We start from the raw sequence: 27,626 nt of genomic DNA, 5'->3' as shown, positions 1-27,626 counted from the left end.
ATGATTTCACACTCACTGGGCTAAAAGATCATGCCAACTATTGATAGTTCCCACGCCTTTCAAGTTTTGCCACTTATTAACCACTTGTACTAAATGATGATATGGATGATCAATACTATAGTATTTGGGGAGGTCTTCGAGGTCAAGTTCTCTGGACTGGGCTGCCAGAATGCATTGGCAGAAGCAGAAGCCCTTCACAGAGTGAGCTCTCACTCCGTCAAGGCAGAGCCCCAAAGACTAAACCATGGTGTTCTAACAGGAAGATGCCTTACAGTCTTAAAGGGCACCTAGGTCAACGCACTCATTTCTATACTGAGCCCCAGAGGAACAAGGTGGTGTAGTTCATGGCTGCCTCGGCATCCGGTTCCCTGACACTCATGCTAGGGCGTTCTGCACTGTCCACAATTTATCAAACTGGCTAACAGACCGGGCTCCGGAATCCGACTGCTGAGATTCAAATCTCTACTGTACCATGTTAGAGCTGTGAGATCTCAGATCAAGTCGCTGAGCCTCTCTCCTGCCTTGTGAAGTTGGTGTCATAACAGTGCCTATCTGCATAAGGATTAGGTTTGATAATGCTTATTAATTGCAATAGCATAGTGCCTGACACAAAATGAGCCTTCAATAACTGATGACGATGATGGTAGCAAATAATCCACAGAAAGCACCTACTATGTGCCAAGCTCCATTCCAAGCACTTTGCATTCATTACCTCATTTACATTTTACATCCAACCTATGAATAGGTAGGTATTGCTATTACTCCCAGGAGATTGCAGCCCAGAGAGGTTGAGAAACTTGCCAAAGTAGCAGAAAGCAAGTTTGTAGCTAGAACATCTGTCTCCAGAGTCTGAGCCCTTAACCACTACGCTGTGGTGTAGGCTGGCTCGTGACTTTCTGTTGACAACTTTTGAGTCTTCCTCTGCGTCAGAGGCTGCTATAAATGCTTACCGTGAATTAGCTGACAGTGATCACACCAGGCTACGACCCAGATATTAATATTAAGTTTATATTAAATGTTCATGTTAATACAACAAGGTGATAAAACAGAAGGTGGAGACAGTGGAAAGACAGAAATCATCAGCTACGGGGCAAGGAGCGGTGAGATAAGGACTGAACATTCAGAACTACCAGGAAACTACTCTAGGCAGGAAATGTCCGTGGATTCCTCAGGTGGGAATGACCTTTGTGATTGGATGACACAGGTGGGCAACAAAGACAACGGATGATTTTGCCAGCTTCAGAGTTTAGCTGAGGAGCCAGACCATTGTGTCAATTAGGGGGAGGGGCGCAGTGTGGCGGGAAGGCTTGGGCTTTGAAGCCAAGCACCAGTTCTTTTACTTACTCGCTGTGTATCTTTCAGGAAGTCAACCACTTCCCTGAGCCGGGGGTTTCCTTTTACTACCATGGAGATAATAATCCCTAACCTTAGAGTTGTTTGGACATTTAAATGAGATATTTTAAATACCAAGCACAGTGACCAGCACAGAACAGACACGTAATAAATATTAGTTCCTCTGTACAGCACAGACTGTGATGAACTAGGATGGGCCGACTTAGGGGTGTTTACAATATAAGTAAACCACACACTCGCCCACAAAACTGAGCAGAAAAGTGTAACCTTGCTCTTCTGCCTCGAAAGGAACACCACAATATCCTGTTAAGAGCAGAGGAGAACAACCTCATTTTTCTTCTGATTTACATCTGGGACAAAGAAAACTTAGTTGGATGTTTGTCCAGACGGTTATAACAAAAGGACTCTTCCAGCATACATCCTTGGGGATGGCACGGAATGCAAGCCTGACGACAGAACATTCTGGATATCCAATCTTGGGTACATTGCCAAGTCCTCACGAATACGGTCAGATGACATCATTCTCTTGGTTTGTTGTTACTCAGAGGGTTTGATTATAGAGTGAGCTTTCCCAAGTCTCGAACTATTGAATTCTCCAGATGTACAGAATGATCACTCTTTCCTATTGGCAATACTTTAAAATCCCTGCCAAAAACGCTGGACTGTCATCTCATTGTTTGCCTTTGCTCTTTCACCCCCACATGCTCCAGTGTAACACTGGTTAATACCTCCTTCATTTTTAAGATCTTCACTGTCAGGAAATAACTATTTGTGGAATAGAACTATAATTCTAAAAGAATATGTTTTACACTGTGATAGATGGGAACTTATGCTCTGAAGTTTCAGGGAAAGATCAATTTTCTGACAATTCAGCTCTATTTGCACAAATGCATTACTGTTATAAAGCACCAATTATGGCTAATAACGGCATCATTCTCACCCCAGTAAGTACTTGGTTTGGTAAAGCTCTAAGAACTCTCAACTTTGGCAATCAATTTCCTTAACTAAGGGAAATAGCCTATTTCATATAGATTATTACTTTAATGTCGTATTACTCCCTAAGTTCACACACTCTCAGAATGAATTGTCACTCAATTTACATTTACATGGACCTCTCGTTATTAGGCTGGCCAGATTAAACACACTTCAGAAGCCACATTAGGATAATATCACATTTATCAGCATTTGAGTTCATATTCACCACACTCACTCCTAAGTCTTTCAGGTTCTATAAATTAACTTCATGCCAAACTAGGTAAAAATAACAAAAATAGCCCCAAATAGAGAGTTCAGGGCATACAGGAGTTTCAGTGCAGCTCCAGTGGGAAGGTAAGGCATTCTATCCTGGTTTTTTTTTTGGGGGGGTGTCTCATGACCCAACCATCTCACCAGCCACAACCTGGGAGAATTCCAGAATGTCTTCCAATACCTCAGCTCCTACCTCCAACCAGTACATGGTCAGATGTGTCAATGCCATCCCTTTAAATGTCTTTTGAATCTTTATTGTCCATTCTCCTACCCGGCTTTCAGGCTTCCCTTATTTAATATGGCAATTCAGAAGCTTTTCCATTTTACAAGTTTATAAACCTCAAAATCAAAACACCACAGAACATGAACATCAACAATTGGCAATTATGGGCACAAAGACTTAAGAACAAGTGGACCCAGGATGTGGTCTTCAGAGCCCTAAACTCTGAGAAAATTTCCCCATTATATTGCATCGTCCCCTGAGCAAGCATCTAGACCACAAATCTGATCGCATCTCTCTTGTCTGCTTAAAACCCTTCTCTGAATTCTCTTTGACTTTAAAGAAAGGAAGTCCAAGTTCAAAAAGTGTCTACCGCGTCTGATTCAGAAACAGAAGCTAATGTGCTCCCCTAGTCCAGAGCAGATTACCTTGAACCCCTACAATCCCATGGACACTGACCCGTATCCTCTTCCAAACTTCATGTTGCAATACCAAAGACTTTCTCTATTTTTCAAAGAATTGAACTATTTTTTTCTCCTCAAGAAAGAAATGTGTAAAATCAAGGTAACTCTTTTAATCAGATAGTTTCCTAGCTTTAACGACCAGCATTAGAGTGAACCATTCTGATGCCTGAAGCAGTGTCTCTGACCTTGGTTTATGGGGTCCTAACTAAGTCCTAATTAAGCACCATGCAACCCTTCCATTAGTGATGAATAAAGGCACCCAGAGAAAAATGCAGCCCTTGCTCTTCTCAAAGTTCAGTCTGCCTGGGAAACACATGCAAAAGTTATTATCCGGAGCGATAAGTATAATAACAGATGCAGAAAAGGAGCTGAGGGGCCCAGGAAAGGTTTTGTGAGGCAGGGAGGACAGGAAAAGCAGCTTTAGCAGAAGTTACTGCCCAGGCCAGGGAGTGTGAGCACCCATAGCATGTGAGGGATAAAAATGACCTTGATCAATCAGAAAAGGCCAATATCCACTTTCCTATTTGGGAATGTCACATGAAAACCTGACTGTTCATTGTGTTATGGCCACTTTGCTTTATCAAACGAGATTTATTTTTTTTTTTTGCCAATCTAATTAGACTTTTGACATCACAAGGATTCTAATGGCAGCCGATTGGTGCCCTCTACACCCTTACTAATACATTACTTATATTGCTAGAATGGCCAGGAAATCTCTAGGAAAAAAACACAAAAACACACCACCTCAGAATAACATCAGAAATAATTTTGCCAAGACTTTCTTTTAATTTGAACTTCAACAAGTGAATATTCAATCAGTAGAGTGGCCCTAAGTACCAACAGCAAAACTTCCTTCAAAGCAGCATAAACATTAAGTTCTTAAAAAATGAAACATGGCTCTGTTCCTCTTATTTCCTCTCATCCGGTGGTGGCAAAGAGAATGCCCTCACAAAAAATCAAGGAGACTCCTGATTAACCATAGTAATGGGCTACCACCAGATACAACCCTTAAAATTCTTAGATAATCCCCAAAGTCTAATTTCCTCCCGATGTTTCAACCCTCTACCTCACAAATCCTTTCATAATCATTACTGAAATTAGGGAAAACTTAACACTTTGAATTTATCCCATATTTCCTCCAGCATGATTTACTCAAAGTGCTTGTCAACTACAGGAAACAGAAGTTATCAGAATGAGCAAACAAATACAGAGGGCCGTACAGAAGGTGATGCCTCTAAACTAGATAACCAGCCTCCGAGGAACTGACAGGAGATAGAAGTCCATCCTCCCATGTCATTTGAACAGAATTTTTTTTTTTTTAACCAAGACACCAGGTTGCCGGGCATTTTGAATTCTACGATCGCCGCTTTTCTATGTTCCTCCTCGCCCCACAGGTCCCTTCCCCACAAGGAGAGGTGAAGAAACTTGTGTGGTTTTACTTACGATTGTGAAGTTCATGACTTTGAGAATCCAGATGGTCATGGCCAAGTTCACCAGTATTAAAATCATCAGCAGCAGGACAAAGAAATACAGGCATCTTTTCCGCCAGCCGTAAATCCCCACTTTGTACACCTGTGGCCCCTCGGAGCTGGGCATGGTGCTCCGGTGGTGTGTGTACTGCTCCTGAGGCATCTGAAATAAACGAAGCGGGAGAGAAGCACTCACATTAAACTGCTGAGAGGGGGGTGGAGGGGAAAAAAATCAACTGATGGCGAGATATGGCTGGCTGCTGTCCGTACATTTCCACCCTCTGGACACTCTAAAAGTCTGCTTCCTCTGGACAAAAGTGGCTCCTCTGGACGTTTGCTTCAGCCCTCTCCGTTCACGCAGCCATCTCTCATGATGTGTGTAGACTTCCACATCCACACGTATCCTGGGAGGGAAGGGACCCCAGGAAGCCATTCCTAAAGGTCTCTTAGAATCCAACATCTTTGTGAGGGAGACACTCAAGGTCAATTAAAGTCGTAGGGGTCAATTTGGAATTCGTCTGAGGAAATGAAATAACCCCAGCAGTTTACTGCAGTGCTATGATAATAACATTCAGGCAATTTATTTGGAGGATAATGACCTAAATTGCAATCATTCTTTTTTAAAATTTTTTTTTATTGATTTCAGAGAGGAAGGGAGATGGAGAGATAGAAACATCAATGATGAGAAAGAATCATCAATCGGCTGCCTCCAGCACAGCCCCTATTGAGGATCGAGTCTGAAACCCGGGCATGTGCCCTGACTGGAATCAAACCCAGGACCCAGCCGACACTATCCACTGAGCCAGACCAGCTAGGGCTCAAATGCAATCATTCTTAATTGCCAGAAAGTCAGTGGCAAAAGTAACAATTTTGATCATCCTTCTATTCCAAAATTCAAAGGAGTGTTGATAGGCACTCAGATTAAACCTCACCTAACCCAGGAGTATTTAACAATATGTAATAGCCTGTGCTTACATGCTTCCCTTGACAGAGAACTCACTACCATTAAATTTAGTCTTTATGAGTCAGACAATTCTAATTCGTATCAATCAACTCATTTATTTAATAAACACAAAGGAGGTTCAAAGTCAAATAAAGTCTAAACATGTCTTCCAGAAGCTTGCAGGCTAATGGAAGAAATGAACTAGTTAAACAGTGATCACAGTAGAGTGACATAAGTCAGAACAATATTTGCCAATAGTAAGTAATATGCCAACCTCCTTTAAAGTAAGGATGCTTTCCCAAATCCCTGCTGTTGACACAAATTATCTTTATACCAGCACTACTAATTAGGTACCAACACAAATCTGAGTAAAATGATCACTTCCATAAAATTATAAAACCAAACCAAAATTTAAAATTAAATCCCAACAAAGCTACCAACATGTATCATTCAAAATGGGAAAGAATGGACTAATATAAAGGAAGGTGATTTGCTAAAATTAAAGTGCATAGTGTGGTACCATGGACTCCAGCACAGAATCTGATGAGCACATCATCCCTCTTTGGCCATGAACCATGTGACAACAGGGCCTCTACTGAGTTTCTCCGTTCAAATTACCACACAACCTTTATTTGGGGATTATTATTCCATTTGGCCCTCAGGTAGGCGCACTTCATTCCCTAAGAATAAGACCCGCCTGTTTATTTTCATCTTACTCAACCGCAATTAAATTAGTGGCATGTGGTACCAGAGTGACCATGATGACAAAGTGTAGGCCCCAAAATCACATCCTTGGTTATTAGGTCATTTTCCAGATAGTTCAGAAAATGATTACTTTACGGTTTTCATATAATCATTAAAATGGATGTGTAAAATCACCCCCCCCCTCACCTCCCAGAACTCAAGGCCTTGAGGCATTCCACTTGAAAAACCAAGCGAATTTTTACTTAGAGTCACTAGAGGTCTCCATGACGTCTGTCTCATTTCTGAACATGACCCTAACACTGAAACCAGGCCCTAGTATGAGGATTTGTTTAAATATATGTGCCTGGAATGAATACATGAAGAAATAAATGTATAAATGACGAATGAATGAATGATTTCCCATCCACTGTGACATCCACTGCTGTTTGGGGGTGCACAGAAGTTGAAGCCAAACACCAGGGAAGTTCTTATTTATATCTTTGCAAACTTCCACTGGAGGCTCCCAAAGCACTGGTTTCCCAACTCAGCTATGAGGTTCATGCTGCACAAAAATCTCTACAATTCTCTAGGTCAGGGCTGTATTGCAACAACATAGAAACACAAAGTCATCACTTACTGGCCCTTTTACAAAGTTCAATTAGAAGAGAAAAAAAAAAAAGCCATATCAGTCTGAAGGAAATTAAGCCTTGATTTTCTATGAAATTATATTCTGTAAATTAAGGAAATGATCACAGAATCTTGGAATCATATCTGAAATGTTCTTTGATTCCAATCAACTAATTTTATGAATAAGCTGGCTTAAGACTAGAGAAGCTGACCCACTTGTGCATGGCTACAGGGTCTGTGGCAGGATAAGGGCAAGAATAACAGTCCCTGATTCTTGTGGGTATGATGAACAGCAAGGAATTCTTCACACATGAGTGTCCAGAAGCTAGAGGTATCCCACCACACCAGCTGTCTTTCCTCTGACACTCGCCCCAACCAATGAGAGAATTACATAGCATAGCTGTAAAACAGAAATGCCATGTTCAATCAATATCTATAAGAGACTGGGAAGAGGGATAGCACACTTTTACTTTTTTTTTTTTTTTCATACACAGCTTGTTAGAACTTGTGAGAATTCAGTGATTATTTCCACTATGTGTTCTCAATCCTGATGCCCATCAGAGACCTCTAAGGAGCTAATCAAAATCTCTATGCTCAAGTCAATTAAATAACAGTCACAATGGTAGGACCCAGGAATCAGCATTTTTATAAGTTCCCAAATGATCCTAAAGTGTAGACAAGGTTGCTTACCACTGGTGTAGAACAATGTCTTTCAATGCAGCAGGATTCAAAAGAAACTTCGAACAAATTCAAATTATGAGCTCTATGATGGAATTAGAACTGTTAAAAAGCTTCCCAGGTCATTTCAAGCATTTGGGACAACTTTTCTAAAACTAAAAAATAAAAAAGGGCCTTCTTTCCCCCGCCACGCCCTGCCACAGTCCAACCATTTTGAGACAAAAATCTTGAAACAAACTCTAATCTAGCACATAAAACAGCAAGAGAGCAAGGATGAGGGATGACCCACTCTTGAGGCACCTCTGCAGAACCCTTGGACTCCTAGAAACCCCTGATGTTGCCTGACACATTCACTGACTTGCTGAGTTGCTCAAAGCCCAGAAGGGAAAGTAGCTCCCTTTCAAGTCACTTAGCGAATTATAAGCTGAACAGGGATCAGAACGCAGGTTCTCTAATGCCTGGTGCTGTGGTCTTTTCTATCTCTTGAGGGCTCCTCTTTCTCCACCACACCCCTTGCCTACTTTCATGAACTAAATGAAACAACAAACTCCAATCTGCAACTCTGTAATTAAGATAGATAGATCACTTGACTGATCAATAGGTTACGGAACAGGGAAGGCAGTGAGCAATTTTCTAGGAATGACTGCAATAGGGAGCCTTGTCAGCCAAACATACTGTAATGGAAACATCTGTTGTCAATAACCCTGCCTGGAAAGGGACAATTTAGATATGCTGAGTACATTAATTTTTCTAGTAAAACACACACACACACACACACACACACACACACACACACACACACACATGTGGTAATGTTAAAAACCTAAGAGGAAAGAAAATCTCCAATCTGTATTTCTCTTTGATTCACAAGAAGTTTGCTGTCCAGAGAATGAAGTTGAAGTTTCAGGTCCTCCCTTGCTCAGGCCCTTCCTTGGCCCTGGGAGGGGCGATAATAATGCATTGCCAGCATCATACATTCAGTTGGTTTTTTTTTGTTTGTTTTTTGTTAATCCTCACCCGAGGATACTTTTTTCCATTAAATTTTTTTAGAGAGAATAAAAGAGAAGGAGGGGAGAGGGAGGGAGAGAGGGAGAGAAAGAAAGAGAGAAGGGGAGAAAAAGAGAGACAGAGAGAGAGAGAAACATTGATATGAGAGCCAAACTGGCTACGGGGGACTCTTCCTTCTTCAACTTCCCTTTATGTTGCCTGACTTTGGAGGAATTACATGCATTTTGGAGGTCTAACTAACAGGAAATTAAATTAGGGGTTCATATAGTTTGGGTGCAGTGGTATATATGTATATGGATTGCAGACACTTCCGTGTAGAAGTACATTATTGCTAGCTCCCTGGTATAGAGATGTCTTTCAGGAATTGTTTCACCCTTGGTGCCAACTCACCAAGCATGGTGTCATGAAGATGCAGGACCAAAAGACACATTGCAATATAAACATCTCCTATAGTGGCCAGCTCCAGAAATAGGTGGGTAGTGGAAAAGTCAAAAGCTGGTTATGTAAAATTTCAAATGCAGGATTCAATCCTCACTGACACCTAGTCAAAACAGAAATTCTCTCCTGTCAAGGATATACTCAATTCAGCATATCCTATATAATAAAGATGTAATATGCAAATGGTCATTACACCATGAAGCATAACGACCGACCAAGTAACGACCAGATCACGGATCAGCAGGAGGGTGGGGCAGCGAGCTACAAGCAGGTGGTGGAGAGCTACAGGAGGGGGCAGGGCAGCAAGCTCTGAGGGCAATACAGGGGCAAGGGAGAGGGGTGAGGGGAGCTACAGGAGGGCGGGGCAGCAGGCGGAGAGCTACTGGAGGGCGGCAGCAAGCTACTGGCGAGCTACTGGCGCACGGATTCGTGCGCAGGGCTACTAGTATAATTATAAATCACCACACCATTTTTCTTTTTTTTTAATGGGACACTGAAAATAGAATTAATCAGAATTCTTGTGTTTGCAGGTTATGTGCACTGTGTCTCTGTATTTTGTATGTAAAGTTGAGTGCTTATGCATCATGACCATCTACATTTAAAAAAGGAAGTTCTATTGAAATTACCAATTTCAATAAACAATGATCTTTTCCATTGTCTGTACAGAATGTGATAGTGCCCAATAGCTGTCATATGAAGAGACTAAGCAACCAAAAACTGTAGAAAAAGTATGTCAGTTAATTATTAATATTATTTTTCTGGATTTTATGATATGCCATCTTCTATAATTAATAATTTAAATTTCTTTCTCATTCCAAATAAATATTCATGTGTTTAACTTAAGATTGTACTGCTAATTCTTCAGGTTTCTTTCCCCTTAAAACAGCCCCATATTTTGTTTAAGCTTCAGACCGCACAAAACCTGGATCCCCCTCTGGTTCCTCCCACAAGGGACCCCAAGCATACACTGAAACCTCAGTGTAACACCACCACTGCCCAGCACTGCCTAGCTGAGCTCGAAGGGAGATATAATTACCTATGTTCCACTGCAAGTGATTTTCAGACTTTGGAATGTATAAGCAACATTCCAGGGTATTGATTAAATGCAGACTCCCAGGCATCACACCAAAAGATTCTAATTTAGTAAGTCTGGGTGCACCTCAGAAACCTGTATTTTTAACAAGCACCAGAAGTGATCCTGATAATAATGGCCCGGACACCATGCTTCCAGAACACGAATTTAGATCCATTACAGAAAAGTACCCTGGCCCATTTTTGCCTGTACTTCTGTTATTTTTTACTGGGTGACCCATCTTCTTCCCATATATACTTGGCCATCTGTCACATTTTCACTGCATTTCTACCCTGGAGTTTTCATTTCCATCCTCCCGCTTCAGCAACATATTGAATATTATGCTCTTTGCAGCCTTTGGTGTCTTGGCTTTTTCAATGTGAACAGATCTTTCCTGCCATTAAAAAGATCTTAACTTACCATTACTACCCTCTCTACTTCTTACTTACTTTTACTCTCATTGATGCCCAGGGTTCCAGGATCCCTAGCAATCCCTAAAAATTTCATATTCTCATCCATCCACTGAAATGAACCACTCAAAAATCACTAGTGATGTCCCTGATCAGAATTCAATGAACTTTTCTTAATGCCCATTTTCCTTGGACTTTCTGAAGATTTTTTTTAAAAATGTATTTTTATTGATTTCAGAGAGGAAGGGAGAGGGAGAGAGAGACAGAAACCTCAATGATGAGAGAATCATTGATCGGCTGCCTCCTCCACACCCCATACTGGGGATCGAGCCCACAACTCAGGCATGTGCCCTTGACCGGAATCGAACCCGGGACCCTTCAGTCTGAAGGCCAATGCTCTATCCACTGAGCCAAAACAGAGAGGGCCTTTCTGAAGTTTTGGAGCTTCTCCCTTCCATCTGGAAAGTTTGTCCTTTGGCATTGATGACAATGCAGGTCCATGGTTTCTTTTTTATTTCAGTGATTACTATCTGCCTTTCCATCCTCTCCCCTCTGCTTCTTTCTTCCAAGTTCACATTAAGAATTAGCGTTATCCCTCATCTCAGAGACAATGTTCAGGGCCATGCTTGCATTGTGTGCTTCTATGATAACGAAACTCAACTTACCCCTTGAATTCTCATTTCCATCTCAAATTGGACCTGTCTAAATGTCTTTCATTCATATACTCCCTCATCAAATAATTACTGATCATTGATCAAATTCTATTTATTGGGCAAAGGGTCTCAAGATACCACAATTAATAAGAATTACACTACATTTATGAAGCTCATAGCCTTGGCAGTGGGGGAGAATTAATAGTAAATGCATAAAGAGACCAAATGAATGCTGTGAAGTGCTTTCACTGTAATATATCCGATAATGTTAAAGAGAACATCAGAGGATGAAAGATATTTTATAGACTCATCAACAGAGAACTCTCTGAGGATGTAACATTTAAGCTGAGACTTGAAGGATAAGAAAAAGACATTGAGGTGAAGGCAGGGATAAAAACAAATTCCAGACAGAGGAAATCAAGCAAAGTCCCCATTGTGGACAAGGTCTGTGTGACTGTCTGTGGTGAGTAAAGTGGAAACGGGCATGAGATGAGACCGAAAAAGTTGGCTTGGAGCCAGATGATGCTGGACCTTTGAGACCAGAGTACAAAGACAGAACCTGTTTTTGAAAAGTTTATGAAAATCCCTGGCAGAATTTGAAACAAGGGAGTGATAATCTGATTTATAATAGTAGCAGCGCCTAGACCAGAATAGGTGAGGAATAAATATCTGTTGTTTGATGGCGTTCAGTAGACTTCTTCCGTCCTCTACACCAATCATACATTAAAACACTCCCAAAAGTTGAAAAATTCAGCAAAATTATTCTCAAACAGTATAACATGCCCTTGTTGGAGGCTTACTTGCATCTGTGGGGGTGTATCAGGCATGTGAATATTAAAAAGGAGTCCATCTACCCAAACACAGCCTTTTCTTGAGAATGATAAGACACAGAAAGTGCTTCCCGTCAGACTTTGGGAATAATTTTACATTGTTACCCAACATATTTTACAGTCATATGTGTTATCTCTCTGAATATATCCCCAAATCTCCTAAGTATTTAGAACTTCTCTGAACACCAGGAGCACCTAAAAATGGTATGTATGAATATCTATCTATCTATCTATCTATCTATCTATCTATCTATCTATCTATCTATCTATCTATCTTCTATCTATCTACCTATCTTAGTATATTCACTTGTTCAATGAATGAATAAAAATCAGGCCATTGCTGAACAGCAAAGAATATACTCCAGCAATAAGTAAACAGCTGTGAGATCAGAAGCAAAGGAATGAAAGCTTACACAACTCTCTCTCCAAATGCACATGCAATCATACCGATGTTAAGGCTTCAATCCAAAGCATTACTCTACTCTTTCATGAGGTTATTTTCAGCGTTCACCTGTTTATCAACAAATCCAGTTGACTTAAAGATAATCTGCTTCTCACACACAAAATGCAATAGGATTATATTTTTCAAAGAAGGAATATAGTGAAACTTACTGTTGCTTTGACATTAAGTAGGGAACAAATACCAATAGTTCAAGTCAATTTCATAATAAACTCCACCTATAACAACAGGCTAAATAAATAGTTGCCAAATATAATAGATGTGGGGTTTCCAAAAAAAGTCTTTCTGGATGGGTGTACTATTAAAATATGATTTTGAGAGCCATAAATTCATTCAAATGTTCATACCTGGGATCACATACCATTATGGAATCAAGGCCTGATGCCAGCTTAATGTGAGAGCTTCAAGGAGAAGACCCACTCTGATAAACTGGACTTGGGAAGAACCTCCTCTTAGGCTGTGTGACCTTGCTTCACCTCAGCCACTGCAGCCACCACCCACCCCTCAGTGACTTTCTGATGCCCATGCAAGTTTTTCCTCATCAAAGCCCAACATCAGTCATAGGAGCCACCAGAGGGATCTGCACAAATCTCACAATCATGTGAAGTCATCACCAGAATCCTTGAATTAGGCCCAGCCTCAGTGGTCCCGGACCCTGTGGCTCTTGCTCTTCTAATGAAGGAAGCTACATTACACATCTAGCTTAAGGCTCACCTACAATGAGCTTCAAAATGATGAGCACCACACGTCTTTGACCCATCTTTGAAATCCTAATGCAGAAACTGGCTTGATCTTACTTAAGTCATCATATATTTTTATTCAGTGTTGACTTCCCTTCCTTAGGCTGGCTGGTACCAAATAGCTACTAGAAAACCTTGTATTGCTCCCTTTCCTACATTTCACCAGTCGATGTAAAAATGATGGAAGGTCTTTGGCAGAAACATACACGCTGTGGTACTTGGTGCAGCTGAGCACATATGCTAGAATGATACTGTTAGAAGCCGTCCCTTTGTGTCTGCACTCAGTGTTTTTGTTTCTGCATCGTTCTTCTTCAGGACAATGAATATTTTCCTCTTATTCCTCCAAAATAAGAGAGATATCTGGAAAACAGTTCCAGTCTGTATTATCAACATGTGCAAGAATGTGTTATGTTTTGAGGGATGTTTAAAAAGTACTCAGTATACTTCTAAAGACACATCAAGGCCATCAAGTTTCCTGATGATATTTCTTTGGGGCCTGTAATATTGTTTGGGCCATGATCCACTCTTCTAATTGGGTAGAGCTGAATCAAGGACGCACTGACAGGCATTTGACTAATGCTTACTTGCCTCTTTTACCCATTAGGCTTCACAATCCTTTTCCATAAGGGAACTTACGGGAGTGCCAAGGAGTGTAATTCTATGTACAGTTACATAGTAACATGACAAAGCACCTGGCCTTCAAGGAAATCTCCAATCTTACAACAGAAAAAAAAATATTTTTGACACCTACCACGTGCCAGGTACCATAGTAGATCCTGGCGATACTTAGGTCTTCCCATGGATGAATAGGATATTTCTACCCTCATCAAGCCTGTGTTTAATGGGAGAGATGAACAATAAACATATAAATGGAAGAAACAATTAGAACTACAGTGAGTTATCAGGAAGGAAACAAAGAAGGTTTGTGACAGAGAACGGAGGACAACCCACTCTGGTCACAGAAGGCCATTCTGACCAAGTGACAATTTAGGTGAGGCCTAGTGGTGGAAAGAGTTTTCCAGCAGAGGACAGACACAGCAAGCATTTGGCCTTAAAATAATGCTCGGGTTAAGCAGGATGGCTGGCAGGGTTGGCTTCGAATGAGTTCAGAGGAAAGGATACAGGATGAGTTTGTAGACAGACTGCAGACCAATTATACCAAACCTTGTAAGTGATGGTAAGGAGTAAAGAATTAATACTGCCAGACTAATAATAACTATGTACCTTATTTAGAAATAAGACATGTGATACCAATCAAGTGAGCTAGAGTTTATTGATGATGACGATGACGTATGTTAAAATTTCCAACGCATTTAAAAGTACGTATGAATTAGATCACTGTATATGATTGAAACCAGTTCACATAAATAGCAGGCACAAGTTCCTTCACAGGGTCATTACAGTTTCCAGAGTTTGTTGTGGAGTCTGAGTCACTTTGGATTATCTTGGCATATAAATAGTTTTCCATTAGCCATGTTAATTTTGAGGTCTTTGATTTAAAACTATCTGCCTTCAAGAGTTGTTTTCATTCAGCCATCCATATAAAGCATTAGTTTTGGATTGCTGATATTTGGCACAATTTATACAATTGTAACAAACTCATTACTTGTAGTTTTGATAGAATAATCAACATTCGTTTTGTAAAATTCATAAAGAAAAGTAAATGCCTGTTTATGGGAAATGATCCAGAAATGGCATGTTCTATTTAAACAAATATTGGGATTTAAAAGTTAGCTATTTCTTATTTTATTTTGCCAATAATTTTTATATGCAAGTGTTGAAGAATTTTCACTGAAAAAATTAGACAGGTGCATGTATTTAAAAGAACCAAAGAGCATACAGTTAAGAACATTCCTTTTTCATCCACACATTAAGCCCTCCTCCCTAAAGGCAACTATCACCAGCTTTTTTCTTATCCTTACAGAAATTCTAAGTACACACATTGGCCTTATTCAATATACACATTCAATGCATGCACACGTTTAAATTTTCCTTTTTACACAAACAAGAGCATATTTTATGCTCTTTATTGTTCCAAATCTAACTTGGCCCACTTAATAACATAGTTTAGTGATAGTCCCATAAAAACCTACAGAAATATATTTTTAAGTTTGAAATTGTATGGGTACATGATATTTAACTTAACCAACTCCTTAGTGATGAATATTGATGTTGTTTACAGTAATTTTCTGTTACCAATGTTTGTTCAAAGAGATAAATATTTATCGGGTATTACCCTGCGCTGGCACTAGGCGTTCAGCGGTGAAAAGACAGATTCCTGACTCATGGACCTTATATTCAATTGGAGGATATGATAAACAAGCAAACAAAGAGACACATAACTTTCTATACCTACTCTTGTGAGTAAGTTTTATGAAGACAAAAGTAAAGCTGGGAAAAGGGACAGACAGATGGTGAGGTGGGGGGTTTGCTCCTATCCACAGGACCGTCAGGGGAACCCCCTCTGTAGTGGAGAGATTTGAGGGGGGAAACAACAACAATACACAAAAACACGAATAAGCAAGAGAGTAAAACATGAGGACATAGGGAGAGAGCACTCCAGTCAGAAGAAACAGTACCAGCAAGTGCAAAGGCCCTGAGGGTGGGGGTGGCTCATTGGGCATGTTTAAAGGACAGTGTGGCTAGATCAGAGTGAGCAAGGGGGAGAGTATGTGAAAATGAGTTGGAAGAGCAGGCAGAAGGGTTGCACATGTGGTCTTATAAACCACAGGAAGGATACTGATTGTAAGAGTAATTTTCAGAGAACTGGGCATAGGAGTGAGATGATCAGTTTGTCACGTTGGGATCACTCCAAGGAATAGACTGCAGGGGACGGATCACTCCAAGGAATAGACTGCAGGGGACGAGTATGCAAGTTGAGAAACCAGGGGCCTGTGAGTACTACTCTTGCCCAGAGAGAATAGCCCAGACCAGGGTAGAGGTGAGTGAGAAGGTGTTGAATTGCCGTGTGTGAAATCTGTTTGGAAGGTAGAGCTAACAGGATTTTACTGCTGCCCCAGGACATAGAGTGAATGCAAGAAAAGGACAGGAGTCAAGGAGAATGCCAAGGTTCTGGCTGAGCAGCGAGGTGAACGATGCTGCCATTCATCAGGATGGGCGGCACAGGAGACAAGTAGGCTCTGGGGCAGGAGGCAAACTAAGTGTGCAGAGGGAAGATAGCTTCGTTTTGTCACGTTGATTTAGAAATGCATTGAAGAATCCACGGGGGTGGCATCACAAAGCCACTTCAAAGTACGACTGGAATTCAGGGGGAACACTGGGCTTAGAGATGGAATGTTGAAGTCTCCTGCATATCAGTATTATTGAAAGCCATAGCAATGGAACATGCATCTTTCACATATGTCCAAATACACCTCTCACAGAAGCCCTGAGAAACTGAATTGCTAGATCTAAGTGTGTGTGTTAGTGCACGTGTGTTATATCCATTGCTTTTGTAGATGTTATTATTGAAGTTATCTTCCAAAGTACAACGTCCCTTACATATAAATTTAAAATAGTTACCTTTGATGAATTAGAAGATATTTCTGTGTAACTATAAACATTAATTCTTACTGTTCTAGAGATTTAGATGTGTGAGGTGCCAGTTGAAGTAGTTTCAGATAGAAATATAGTTTTGAAACACACATATGTATTTGTACTAGTCATTCTCAGATATATGGGCTCAGACATTTCTGACAACATTCTAGGGGATCAATATGATTAAAACTATTTCAAAACAATTTTTTTTTGTAAATTAAGATACTGAGGTCTAAGGAATGAACAAATGTTCTGAAGGACTCCAAACCAGTAAGTTGGTTAGGGTCTGGACTCAAACTCAGGCTCAATTTTCTTTCCATTTCATACAGAATGAGGCAAAGACTTGAATTTCCCTGAATATGATACAAGGTATTTAGAATTACCATCTTGGCATGTATTTTGTGTGGAATACATGAACACGGCCACCACCTGACAGATCCATGTTTTCCTTCAGGCCCTCCCATGGCTCTATTCTAGGCATGTGGGACACATCAATGAGCAAAAACACCCCCCCACCCCAATCTCATGGCTGTGGTAGGAGGCAGTGATGGGAGAGGCAGATAACAAAAATGAAAACCATGTTTGAAACTTCTGTTACAGAGAATGAGTGCTATGGGGAAAAGATCAAGAACAAAAGGGAGGAAGAGAGAGTCAAGAAAAGAGGGATAAGCAGTGTTGTAGGTTGGGGAGCAGAGCAGGTTCAAATGTTAAAAGCATGGGAAAGGCTGTCCTCATGGAGACACTAATAATGAAGACGCTAATATCTGAGCAATGACTTGAGAGTCACTGAAGATTTGGCTGTGCATACAACTCAAGCATCATTTTAAACATAGTCCTTGATGTTGCAAGTTGAGGATCAGAAAAAAATATATAAACTGAATGTCCCTGAACAGGAACGATAATTTCAAACACCTGACCACAAATTTAATAGTGTCATTTTCACAAAAAGCACTGCCTCTCCCCATCATGTCCTTGTCTATGGCCAGCATTCTTTATAGGAGAGACAGGTCCCTTTCAACTAGCCAGCTCTGTGTTGTCCAAGTTCTGAGCTTCTTAAATCCCCATGGATGATTCTACCCAGAACAGAAATGACCATCCCAGTCAAGCCAGTCACCACAGCTCTTCTGTGATTTGGGGACCAAGCTGTGTAATAAAGTAATGATAAGCATGACTCAAACACATACAATCAGAGAATGAGTCACAGAACTTGAAGGGAGCATGAAGAATGCAAAGTTCAAAAATTATAAAAGCCAGGTTCAGGGAGCTGACGTGGCTTAACAAGGACACAGAGTAAAGTAGTGACGAGGCCAAAGAAAGCTACACTAAAAACCAGCATGCTTCCCACAAACTCCACGGTCCAGTCTCTCCCCCTTAAACTGCTATTAGACATCACTTTAATCAAACACCATACATATGCTTTCTGAACAATACGCAAACCACAACAAAACCTTCAGCTTCCTAACACAAAGAAAGCACACAAAACTAATGACCATCACTTGGGTAATGGTTACTATGTGCCAGACACTCCTCTAAATGCTTTCCTGAACTTGTTTAATCTTCACACACATATACTGATGAGATAGGTATTATCACTGCCCTCGTTTCTCAGGGGAGGCAACTGAGCAGCAGAGAGGCTAAGTCTCCTATCCAAACTCACTTAGCTTGTTAAAGAATTTGGACCCAGAGTTTGTTAAATAATCTGGCTAAAAGGCCTGTTCTCTCAGTTCTTGTGTTAAATGCTACCAGGTATAGCTATATGTGTATACGTGGTCAGAACAGTATAATTACTGATTTAAAAATGTTTTGTAACATTTCAAGCTAGAATTTATCAAATTGGGTATTAATTTTAAGTTGATTCATCAAATATTTATTGAGAAACTACTGAACTTCAACCAGGGTGCATTCCCCCCCTCCCTTTTCAGGTAATAAACCATCTTTGATATGTCTCTAAAACCCATTAGCTTTTACAACACCATGAAAAACAGCTACAACACATTAGATACCTCCTTTTATAGTGATTCAATAGTTCTATAAAATTAGCATCGACCCAGTAGATGCTCCCTTGACAACTGTGTTTGGTAAGGTTCCTTAGCAATTATCTAAGCTCTCAAAAACTTGCAGAGAAATCTGCTGTCTAAAAGGAAATGCTCTTCATCTCATTTCTAGTCATGATTATTTGTATTTTTTTTACATCAAAGTATCCAGAAACAGCATGGTGATAATAATACCTAAAAGTTACTATACAGTGTGCTAAGCACTTGGTATGCCTTCACATATATGTGTAGGTATGTTTGTACAGATGTGCAAGTGTCTACTGAGGTATAACGTACTTCCAGTGAAATACACAGCTATTAACCATCCAGCTCGAAATATACAAAACTATACATCAGTGTAAACAATGTTCAATCAAGACAGGGAATGTTCCCATCACCCTAGAGCATCCCCTCATGCCCCGTCCTAATCAACCCCCACCCTAGAGGATCTTCTGGATTCTATCACATTTTTAAATGTTTAAGTCCTATGTACAGTAGTATGATGTGATTATTCTAAGAAATGTTTACTGTTGACACCTGTGCTCCTGGCCACCATGCGGCCCTAGTGCACTTCCTCTCAACAGACACTTAGCCCATCTCAGCACTGTCCCCTGAGAGAATCCAGTCACCACACCCTCATTTCTCTCTCATGCATCTACAATGGTACTGTATGTACCACCCTTGAAATAGTTGGGGGGAAAAGGTCACTCAGATCATTGTATACATTCTGCGGTTCAGACCAGAAGGCCTATTGAGAGCTTACTAATGGAAACACCTACAGATAAGGAAGGTAGAGGTTGATGACACGGACACAGTCCCTCTCAGAGGAACAGGAGCTGCCCACACCCATCAACTGCTGTGGCGAGAAATCAGACCAGGGATGCTCATCTTCAGCTTTTTCTATGTAATATACATTTGTACATAATAGCTCAGTATATTTAAATACTCTGTAACTAAGTCAATGAAAAAACGACACCAAATTATGTCTACCGGTCAGTCCATGGATTGATTGCCAGTTTGTGACCCACCGTTGGCATCCTCAGCCTGCAAGACACCAGAGCAGGGTCTTCAATGACAGAAGGGAGACCACAAAACTTAGATGATCATGGCCTGTCATTACGTGGTTGAAGTAATGCAGCCCAGACTCGGGTCTATGACCACCACTCGTGACCACTGAGACAAGCAGGAGACTTGGGTAAGCGCCTACTAAGCAATAACAAGAAGAGAAACTGGCAACAGGAAGATAGTATGGAATTAAAAAAAAATAGAAGGAAAGAGCTAGACAGAATACAGAACAAGAGAGATGGAAGAGGTAAGAGCAGGAAGGAAAGGGACACAGTGAGGGGTGGCTTCTTGGCCGTCTCCAGGCTTTAAGCAGTCCGCTTTCATGGACTATGCCATGCCCAGACCGCACACCCAGCCTGAGTCAGGGGAATGGGGCGGTGCTGAATGATTTGCCTGGAGAAAGGAGCTAACCCTGATACTTACTTACTTGGGCTCAAGGAGAGCAGTTCCAGTGGCTGAATACTTGGACCCCTGCAAGGAACTGCAGGGTTTCCAGGAATTCAGAAATGCATTATTTGGAAGTCAGGGTGCTCACAGGAGAGTCTGATTTTATCACCCCAGCCAGGGAAAGTGGTTTGAACAAGGACAGAGTTTCTAATCCCTGGCAATAGAGTCTTTATCAGGAAACCGTGCTTGCTATAATAGGTGCCACTGCATTTATCGGTTCAAAGGAAGAATAAAGCCATCCCTTCCACGTCCACCCACACACCCGGAGCTCCATTAGGACGGCCAGCAGCCAAGATTTCCAAGCAAAGCAATCTCGCAGGATTTACACACGTAGTGAACCGTGGCGACACACTCCTCCTCCTGCCCCACAGACCTGTCTGACAGGCAGGCCGGGGCCACTGCTTACATGGCCTCCTTTCTAGAAGGCGGCTCACACTTGGCAGCAGGAATTTGAAGCAATAATGAAGAGGATCACCTTTTCTGTGTAGCAGCAAAGGTGAAAGAAAGGGGACAGCGGACAATGCAGAGAAATGCAGGCAACGCAGAAAGAAAAAGCAACCTGGATGAGTCAGTGCGAAATATTCTCTCCTCTGCCGATTGTCTCTTATCTGCCTATTTCATTCTTTGCCTCATGCCATCTCAGTCAATATTGAAGTATAGGAAGCTAAACTATTAAATTCTTCATGCTAAGTGCCTTACATGAACAATCTCACAACACACTATGGGATACATTCTATCATGTCCATTTTCAAGATGATACAACTGTGGCACATGGAGATGAAGTGACCTGCCCAAGGTCACACCGCTAGGATCACAGCCCAGGCTCAGAGCTGGGGCTCAGGTCACAGTATAACCACTCTCCTTTTGCTACTAGATTATCCCATTCTTCTTTCTTGCTGTGCTTTCTCCCTTACCATCGCCCTCTTCCCCTTAGGTTAATAGATGTATGTTGTCTTCTTCGTGGAACAAGTACTGGTCAGATGACTGGAATTGAGTTCAGAGAACTACATTTTTCTCAGGAGGAGGTTAACTGGAATGTGTTCAGAGAAAAAGAAAGAGAATAGCACAGAAAAGATGAGGGTAGATAAAATAATTCAAGATGCCCAGCCTTGGGAAAGAAAGACTAAGACATTCATAAAGAAATGGGAGAGCTTTTCTGGTTGGTGTGGCTCGGTAGTTGAGTGTTGACCTATGAACCAGGAGGTCACGGTTCAATTCTCTGTCAGGACACATGCTTGGGTTGTGGACTCGTTTCCCAGTTGAGGGGTGGGGGCAGAAGGCAGCTGATCAATGATTCCCTCTCATCATTGATGTTTCTATCTCCCCATCCCTTTCCCTCTGGCTTCCTCTCTGATATAAATATATATTTTTAAAAAAGAAATGGAAGAGTCTTAGAATTACAAAAATCATGTATTGTGAGAAATAGAAAACACTTTAGAGGCATCTGATCCCATTTCACAGATGGGAAAACTGAGATCCAGCTTTCAGTGGATTAAGGATGCATCCCAGCATTCCTGACCACCTCTACCTGTATTTCCTTCTCTTCACCTCACTTCTGCACCAACTACCACTACACCCTCAAATGTGGCTTGAGCTACTATGACAATGGCTATGGGTTACAAAGAAAGTACAGAGATACAAATTTGGCCCAATCTCAGGAGGCTTGACTTGAGAAACAACACCCCAAGCTGCCTCCCAGAGCAGGGAGGGTCTCCGTGATCACATCTGGCTGGCGTCTGTTAGCAATGCTATACATGGCACCCCTGTAGTCAATAATAGTTTAGCCATGACAGTGTTAAACAAACTCAGTTCTGTGGACCAGTGTCTGGCTGGCTTCAACGGAATCTCTCAGGGAGCTTTTAAAAATATAGGGATTCCCCTACTCTAATCTCAGAAAATCTGATTTAAGAAGTTTTGAGAAACCATGGAACCAGGTAATTCCCAAGGGCCCTTCTAACAGTACGATTCCATTGCCATGCTACTTCCTCTGGCATGGTGCCAGCTATTACTGAGCCAACACATGTAACATGGGGTTCAATCCCCAGAGTGGCAGGAGGCAGTGATCAATGATTCTCTCTCATCATTGATGTTTCTCTCTCTCTCTCTCCCTCTCCCTTCCTCTCTGAAATAAATAAATAACATTTTAAAAAGACACAAAGATGGCCAATAGACATATGGACAAATGCTCAACTTCACTAATCATCAGAGGCTTGTAAATTAAAGCCACAATGAAATATCACTGCACACCTGTCAGAATGGCTATCATCAATAAATCAATAAACAAGTGTAGGTGAGGATGTGGGAAAAGGGAACCCTCATGCGCTGCTGGTAAGAATACAGATTTGTGCAGCTACTGTGGAAAGTAGTATGGAGTTACCTAAAATAATTAAAAAATGGAACTGCCTTATGACCCAGTGATTCCACTTCTGGGAATATAACCGAAGAAATCTGAAACACTGATTTGAAAGAATATATGAACCTCTATTTCATTGCAACATTATTACAATAGCCAAGGTTTGGAAGCAGCCCAAGTGTCCATCAATAGATGAGTGGATAAAAAACCTTTTGCAACAGCATGGATGGGCCCAAAGAGCATTATGCTCAGTGAAATAAGCCAGTCAGAGAAAGACAAGTACCAATGATTTCACTTACATGTGGAATCTAATGAACAAAATAAACAAAATAGAAATAGATTGACAGCTATCAGAGGGAAGGTAGTGGCAGGGCTGTGTGAGAAAGGTGAAATGATTAAGAAACAAACAAATATCTCATAGACACAGATAACATTATGGTGATTTCCAGAGGGGTAAGCGGGGGGCGGGGGGAGGGATAGAAGAGAGAGTAGAGTGGGGATAAATGGTGATGGAAGGAGACTTGACTTGGGGTGGTAAATGCACAATACCGTACACAGTTGATGTATTACAGAATTTACACCTGACACCTATATAATTTTATTAACCAATGTCACCCCAATAAATTCTATGAACAAGAAAATGGTATAAACAAATCACAGTATAACAGAAATGATTGAATCAACAATGGAGGAACAGATCTTTTTTCCCAGTCCTGTTAAAAGGGGTCACTATATTACTCAAACTCAAGAAATTCTGAATACAGGGTAGCCAAATCCCTCCCAGATGGCAAAATCCACGATTCTAAGAACTTCCTTGTATGATGAAACAAATATTAAACACTTTCACCAACAATGTGGAACATGCCTTTGGAGGTGGTTTTTAAAAGAAAATAAAAAATTGAATAAATTTACTAGCATAGGACATAGACAACATTTTGTATTCCCTTTCTGAAGTTTGTCTTCATACTCAAGTATCCAGGAGCAGGGCCTGGATCCAGCTTTGCCCACTGCGATCATTCACCCAAGTCCAGCGACACCCCCACCCCAGCAGGAATATCACTGGATGGAACAAATGTGGGTTAAAAATAAGGTCTTAAGAGCCTGGTCCCTCCCCGCTTAGGAAATCTGACCCCTCGGACAATGCCAATCTTATAAAATGTGCTTTCTGATTACTTCCAGAAGGCAGAGCAGGGCAGACTGACCAGGGGTCTCCTATGAAGAGGGTAAAACCCTTTTCCTCACTGAGGCCATGATTTATCCATACACGTCCAGTCAAACAAATCAGTGCCTGCTGCTCTGTGGGGTTTCTAGAATGTGTTTCGCTCCTACGCACAGATCTCCTCCCTCTGTCCTCACTGCCCAGTGTGTGGTGTGGCCATTCCTCTGTCCCTGTTGCCCACACCTCTGCCCTGGATTTCTTCCCTACCCTCCACTTCGGTGATCTCTCTTCAGATGTCAGGAGAGCCTCACTTATTTTCCTTCTATATTGCCAAAAAAGGGAAACTATAGAGGTTCTTCCAAGTTTTAGGCACGGCTGCTCATAATCCTCCAACGTGGAGTTGCCTGTTCTGCTTGGGGCGTGAGGCGCACTAAATTTAGAAGAGTCTGACATTAGAGCTCACCGAGGCTCCTTTTGCACTGGCAGTGGGCTAGGCCGTGGTTCACGTGGGTTCCTAATCTGTCTTGGCATTTTGCTCGCCCAGTAGGCACTTGAGAAAAACATAGTGTAGTCACTGTCTTTCCTGACTTCTAAAAGCATGCCTTCCTTGTTCCGTGTCCTGCAGTTCACAAGCCCTTCTCTTCCCAACCCAACCCAACCCAACCCAACCCAACCCAACCCAACCCAAAGATGAGGCTGATGAAGAAAACGGCTGTGCACCATCTTTTAGACTCAATAATCCTGCTGTGCCATTCCCTCCTCCAAGTGCAAAACCGTGGAGAAAATAAAATTGCTGGCTGAAAATCAAGTTCCACCAATAGGACACAGTGTCTGCCCACTCATCCTTGGCCATACACAGAGAAAGATATAACAACACACTCTTCATTTACCCATTAACCTTACTCTGTACTATTAGCTACTTGTTGAGAGATTTTAGAACTGAAGTAAACACACACCTGTTTTTATAGAGGCCCATCCTAAGAGGCCTAGCTACTAATCTTCTGCTATTCAAGAAGTATCCAAGAATCCATTCATTCATCTCTTTTCCCAACCAGACGCTTGGCCAAACCCCCGTTGGAAAACACCGTTGCTGTCACAGATTGCCCTGCCAGGAATCACAACATTGTAGTGAAATTTAGTCAACCTCTTTCTGAGCTGGGCCAGTTTCTTAGATGCAATTGCATTATTTTGCATATTTTATAACTGTGAAGTACAGAATAAGCTATAGCTCTCCCAAGGGAGTAAACATCTATATTGCATTATAGCTGATATGTGTGACAAAGATTATTTAAAATTTGATTTTTTAAAAAGGCAGTCTTTAGTAAGGTGTAAAAGAAAATCAATTGATCAATAAAATAAAACCCACACTATTATGTCTTCATCTTTTAACAATGATTTTGAGTACATGACTGTTTTCTGTTACTCTTTAGTGATCTATATTTCAGAAAATATAGAAGTATTTTTTGAGAGTAAAACTGCCAGTTACTTCTTCAACTCAGAAAAAGTAAAAATTATTATACAAACAAATACAAATGTTGATCCAGCGTATTTCTAGGCAAATCTATCAATGGGCTCCTTCAGTGATTGTCAAAACCTCATATAATCATAAAAAGATGCCAGGAACGCATAGGCACACATCTGCTCCTGTACTCTGCAAGTGTCATCCAAAATAGAAACTTCAAACCCTACTCCCCTCCCGAAATGAGAGCCATTTTCTGCTAAAAAACACTCCTCTAAAAACTCGCATGAAGCAAAGCACACAGACAATTTCATTTAAAATGATCTTTCCTGCCAATGAACTGTCCTTCCACACAGCAAAGTTCCAGAAGGCTGGAGCCGGGTGACAATACACACATCACATACTTTTCTTTTTTCACACTGAGTTGCCCGCTAACCCCCCCACTTTCAGAAGTGTCTCAGTGCTGCTGAAAGTCAGATCTTGAAGGGAGTGGGGGAAAGAAAAGATTACAAGTCCACGCCACATGTTTTAGTGATGGAGTTCTAACTTACACACACATACACACACACACACACACACACACACACACACACACACACACGCCCTGGGAAGCCGGAGTCCGTGCAAACAAACAGCAGGCTTAGAAAGTGAAGAGAGGCGTGGACATGCACGCACCCAGCAGCCCCCTACCTCTGTTGTCTGCTTCCCAGGCAGCTGTGAAATGGCCCTCGGTCCGGAGTGTGCTGAGAGGCTGTGACGGAGGCGGCCGGGGCCTGCCGAGTGCGAGCAGGCCCAGCCCGTGTTCAGAAGCTGCCCCAGTCAGATTTTCCAAGTGTGGAACTGCAGCCAAGGCCCTGCCCATGCCTGAAGAATTTCCTGAACAGCATTCCCGTTCTCTTTCTGCCTGCTTTGAAACTGTACTCTGTCTGCACTTCAATACGGCTTTGTCAGGCCAACGCGGAGCTACTGGGCTGTCTCCAGCTATCAATGGGAAACATGTGTCCAGCCCGGCCCGGCTCCCCTGCAGCAGCGCTCATGGCATCTGCTGGGCTCACGGTCACAACCACCAGGGGAACTGCTTCTAGAACCAGTTCGGATTTCTCAGCCATTCTCCACGCAGGCTCTGCTCGGTGGGGCTAGATGCTGGAGACACCTTCTCTTTCTTCTGCTCAACATCGCCCCGGTGGGACTTGCTCCTTCCATTCACCTTTTCTGACCCCCTCCCCCCCATTTAGCCCCTTGAGCCCTTGCTGGTCCTGACAACAAGCCTATTAGAGCTAAGAGGCATGAAGTCTAATGTGAACTCCGCCCCGTGTTGCCTCAGTCTTCACTCACAATGCCACGGGCTGGAGGGAGTAATATTTTTAGCACTTCCAGACTGGCTCAGCACTTGAGAGTTGCGCCCTCATCCTGGTGTGTGCATCTATGACCGCTGCACCTAAAAATAATGCAATTGTTTTTCAGGCTCTTTGGCTGCTCTCTGCTCTATGTCTGTGCTGGTCCAAAAATGTAACTAACGTTTCCCAAGCTGTTGCTGTGTGTTATGATTATAAGGAAACAGAAAAGAGAAAAGAGTGTACCTTTAATCAGAATGTGTCCTCATTCTGTGCACCTGTGATTAGTTCTGGATGACCCTCCACCAGGATGTCCTGTGTACATTGCGCTGGACTTTGCTGTCTACCTTTGACATTTCCTTTTTCCATGAAACAAGAGGAAATCTCTGAAGGTACGAAGAGGACAGACACCCCCTCTTCTCCTTTTCCCACACTGAAAACCCAATATCTAAACAGCCGAAGCTAAGTTGTCAAGGTAACACTGTAGAATAGAGATGATGTAAATGGAGAGCCTCATCTGTTTTGAGTTTCTTCTTTTTTCTTTTGGCATTAATATTTTACTTCCTAAAAGTACACCCCATTAGCAACTTATTTTAAAGACTGGGCTGCCCAGATTGTAAAAGTGCTGTGTGTTCCCGAGGGGCTGTTGTGGATAATAGGATTCGGTGGGGTCTTGAGTTTAGAATCCAATTGCAATGGGCACTTTGGGCAGGATTAGATTTTTGCCTTGGGACGAAGTGAGTGTAAGTGTGTGTGTGTGTGGGGGGGGGGGCGGGGGGAAGGGACCATGTGCACCTCTAAGGTCAGGATGCAATTACAGAACCAGAGAACTTATGAGCTGGAAGGAACCCCAAGACCATCCAACCGAAAATGTTTCTACCCTTCATGTTACAGAGGGATGTGGAGGCCCAGACAGATTAGCAGCATTTGGGGGAGGGGAGG

The 27,626-nt window shown here is 41.8% G+C and overlaps 1 protein-coding gene across 1 annotated transcript in view; it reads right to left on the bottom strand.

Moving 5' to 3' along the window:
• Positions 1-26,111, bottom strand: part of SGCD (sarcoglycan delta) — a 293,989-nt gene extending 267,878 nt beyond the window's left edge. The window contains exons 1-2 of the mRNA XM_079771674.1: positions 26,041-26,111; positions 4,729-4,917 (exon numbers count right to left, since the gene is read on the bottom strand). Coding sequence (XP_079627800.1) covers positions 4,729-4,917 — 189 coding nt within the window. The 5' untranslated portion in view covers positions 26,041-26,111. The remainder of the gene's footprint in view (positions 1-4,728; positions 4,918-26,040) is intronic.
• Between the last annotated feature and the right edge of the window lie 1,515 nt (positions 26,112-27,626).

The sequence above is a fragment of the Cnephaeus nilssonii genome (assembly GCF_951640355.1).
Source record: "Cnephaeus nilssonii genome assembly, chromosome: 5".
Classification (NCBI taxonomy): Eukaryota; Metazoa; Chordata; class Mammalia; order Chiroptera; family Vespertilionidae; genus Cnephaeus; species Cnephaeus nilssonii.
This window is presented reverse-complemented; position numbering and strand designations above follow the sequence as displayed.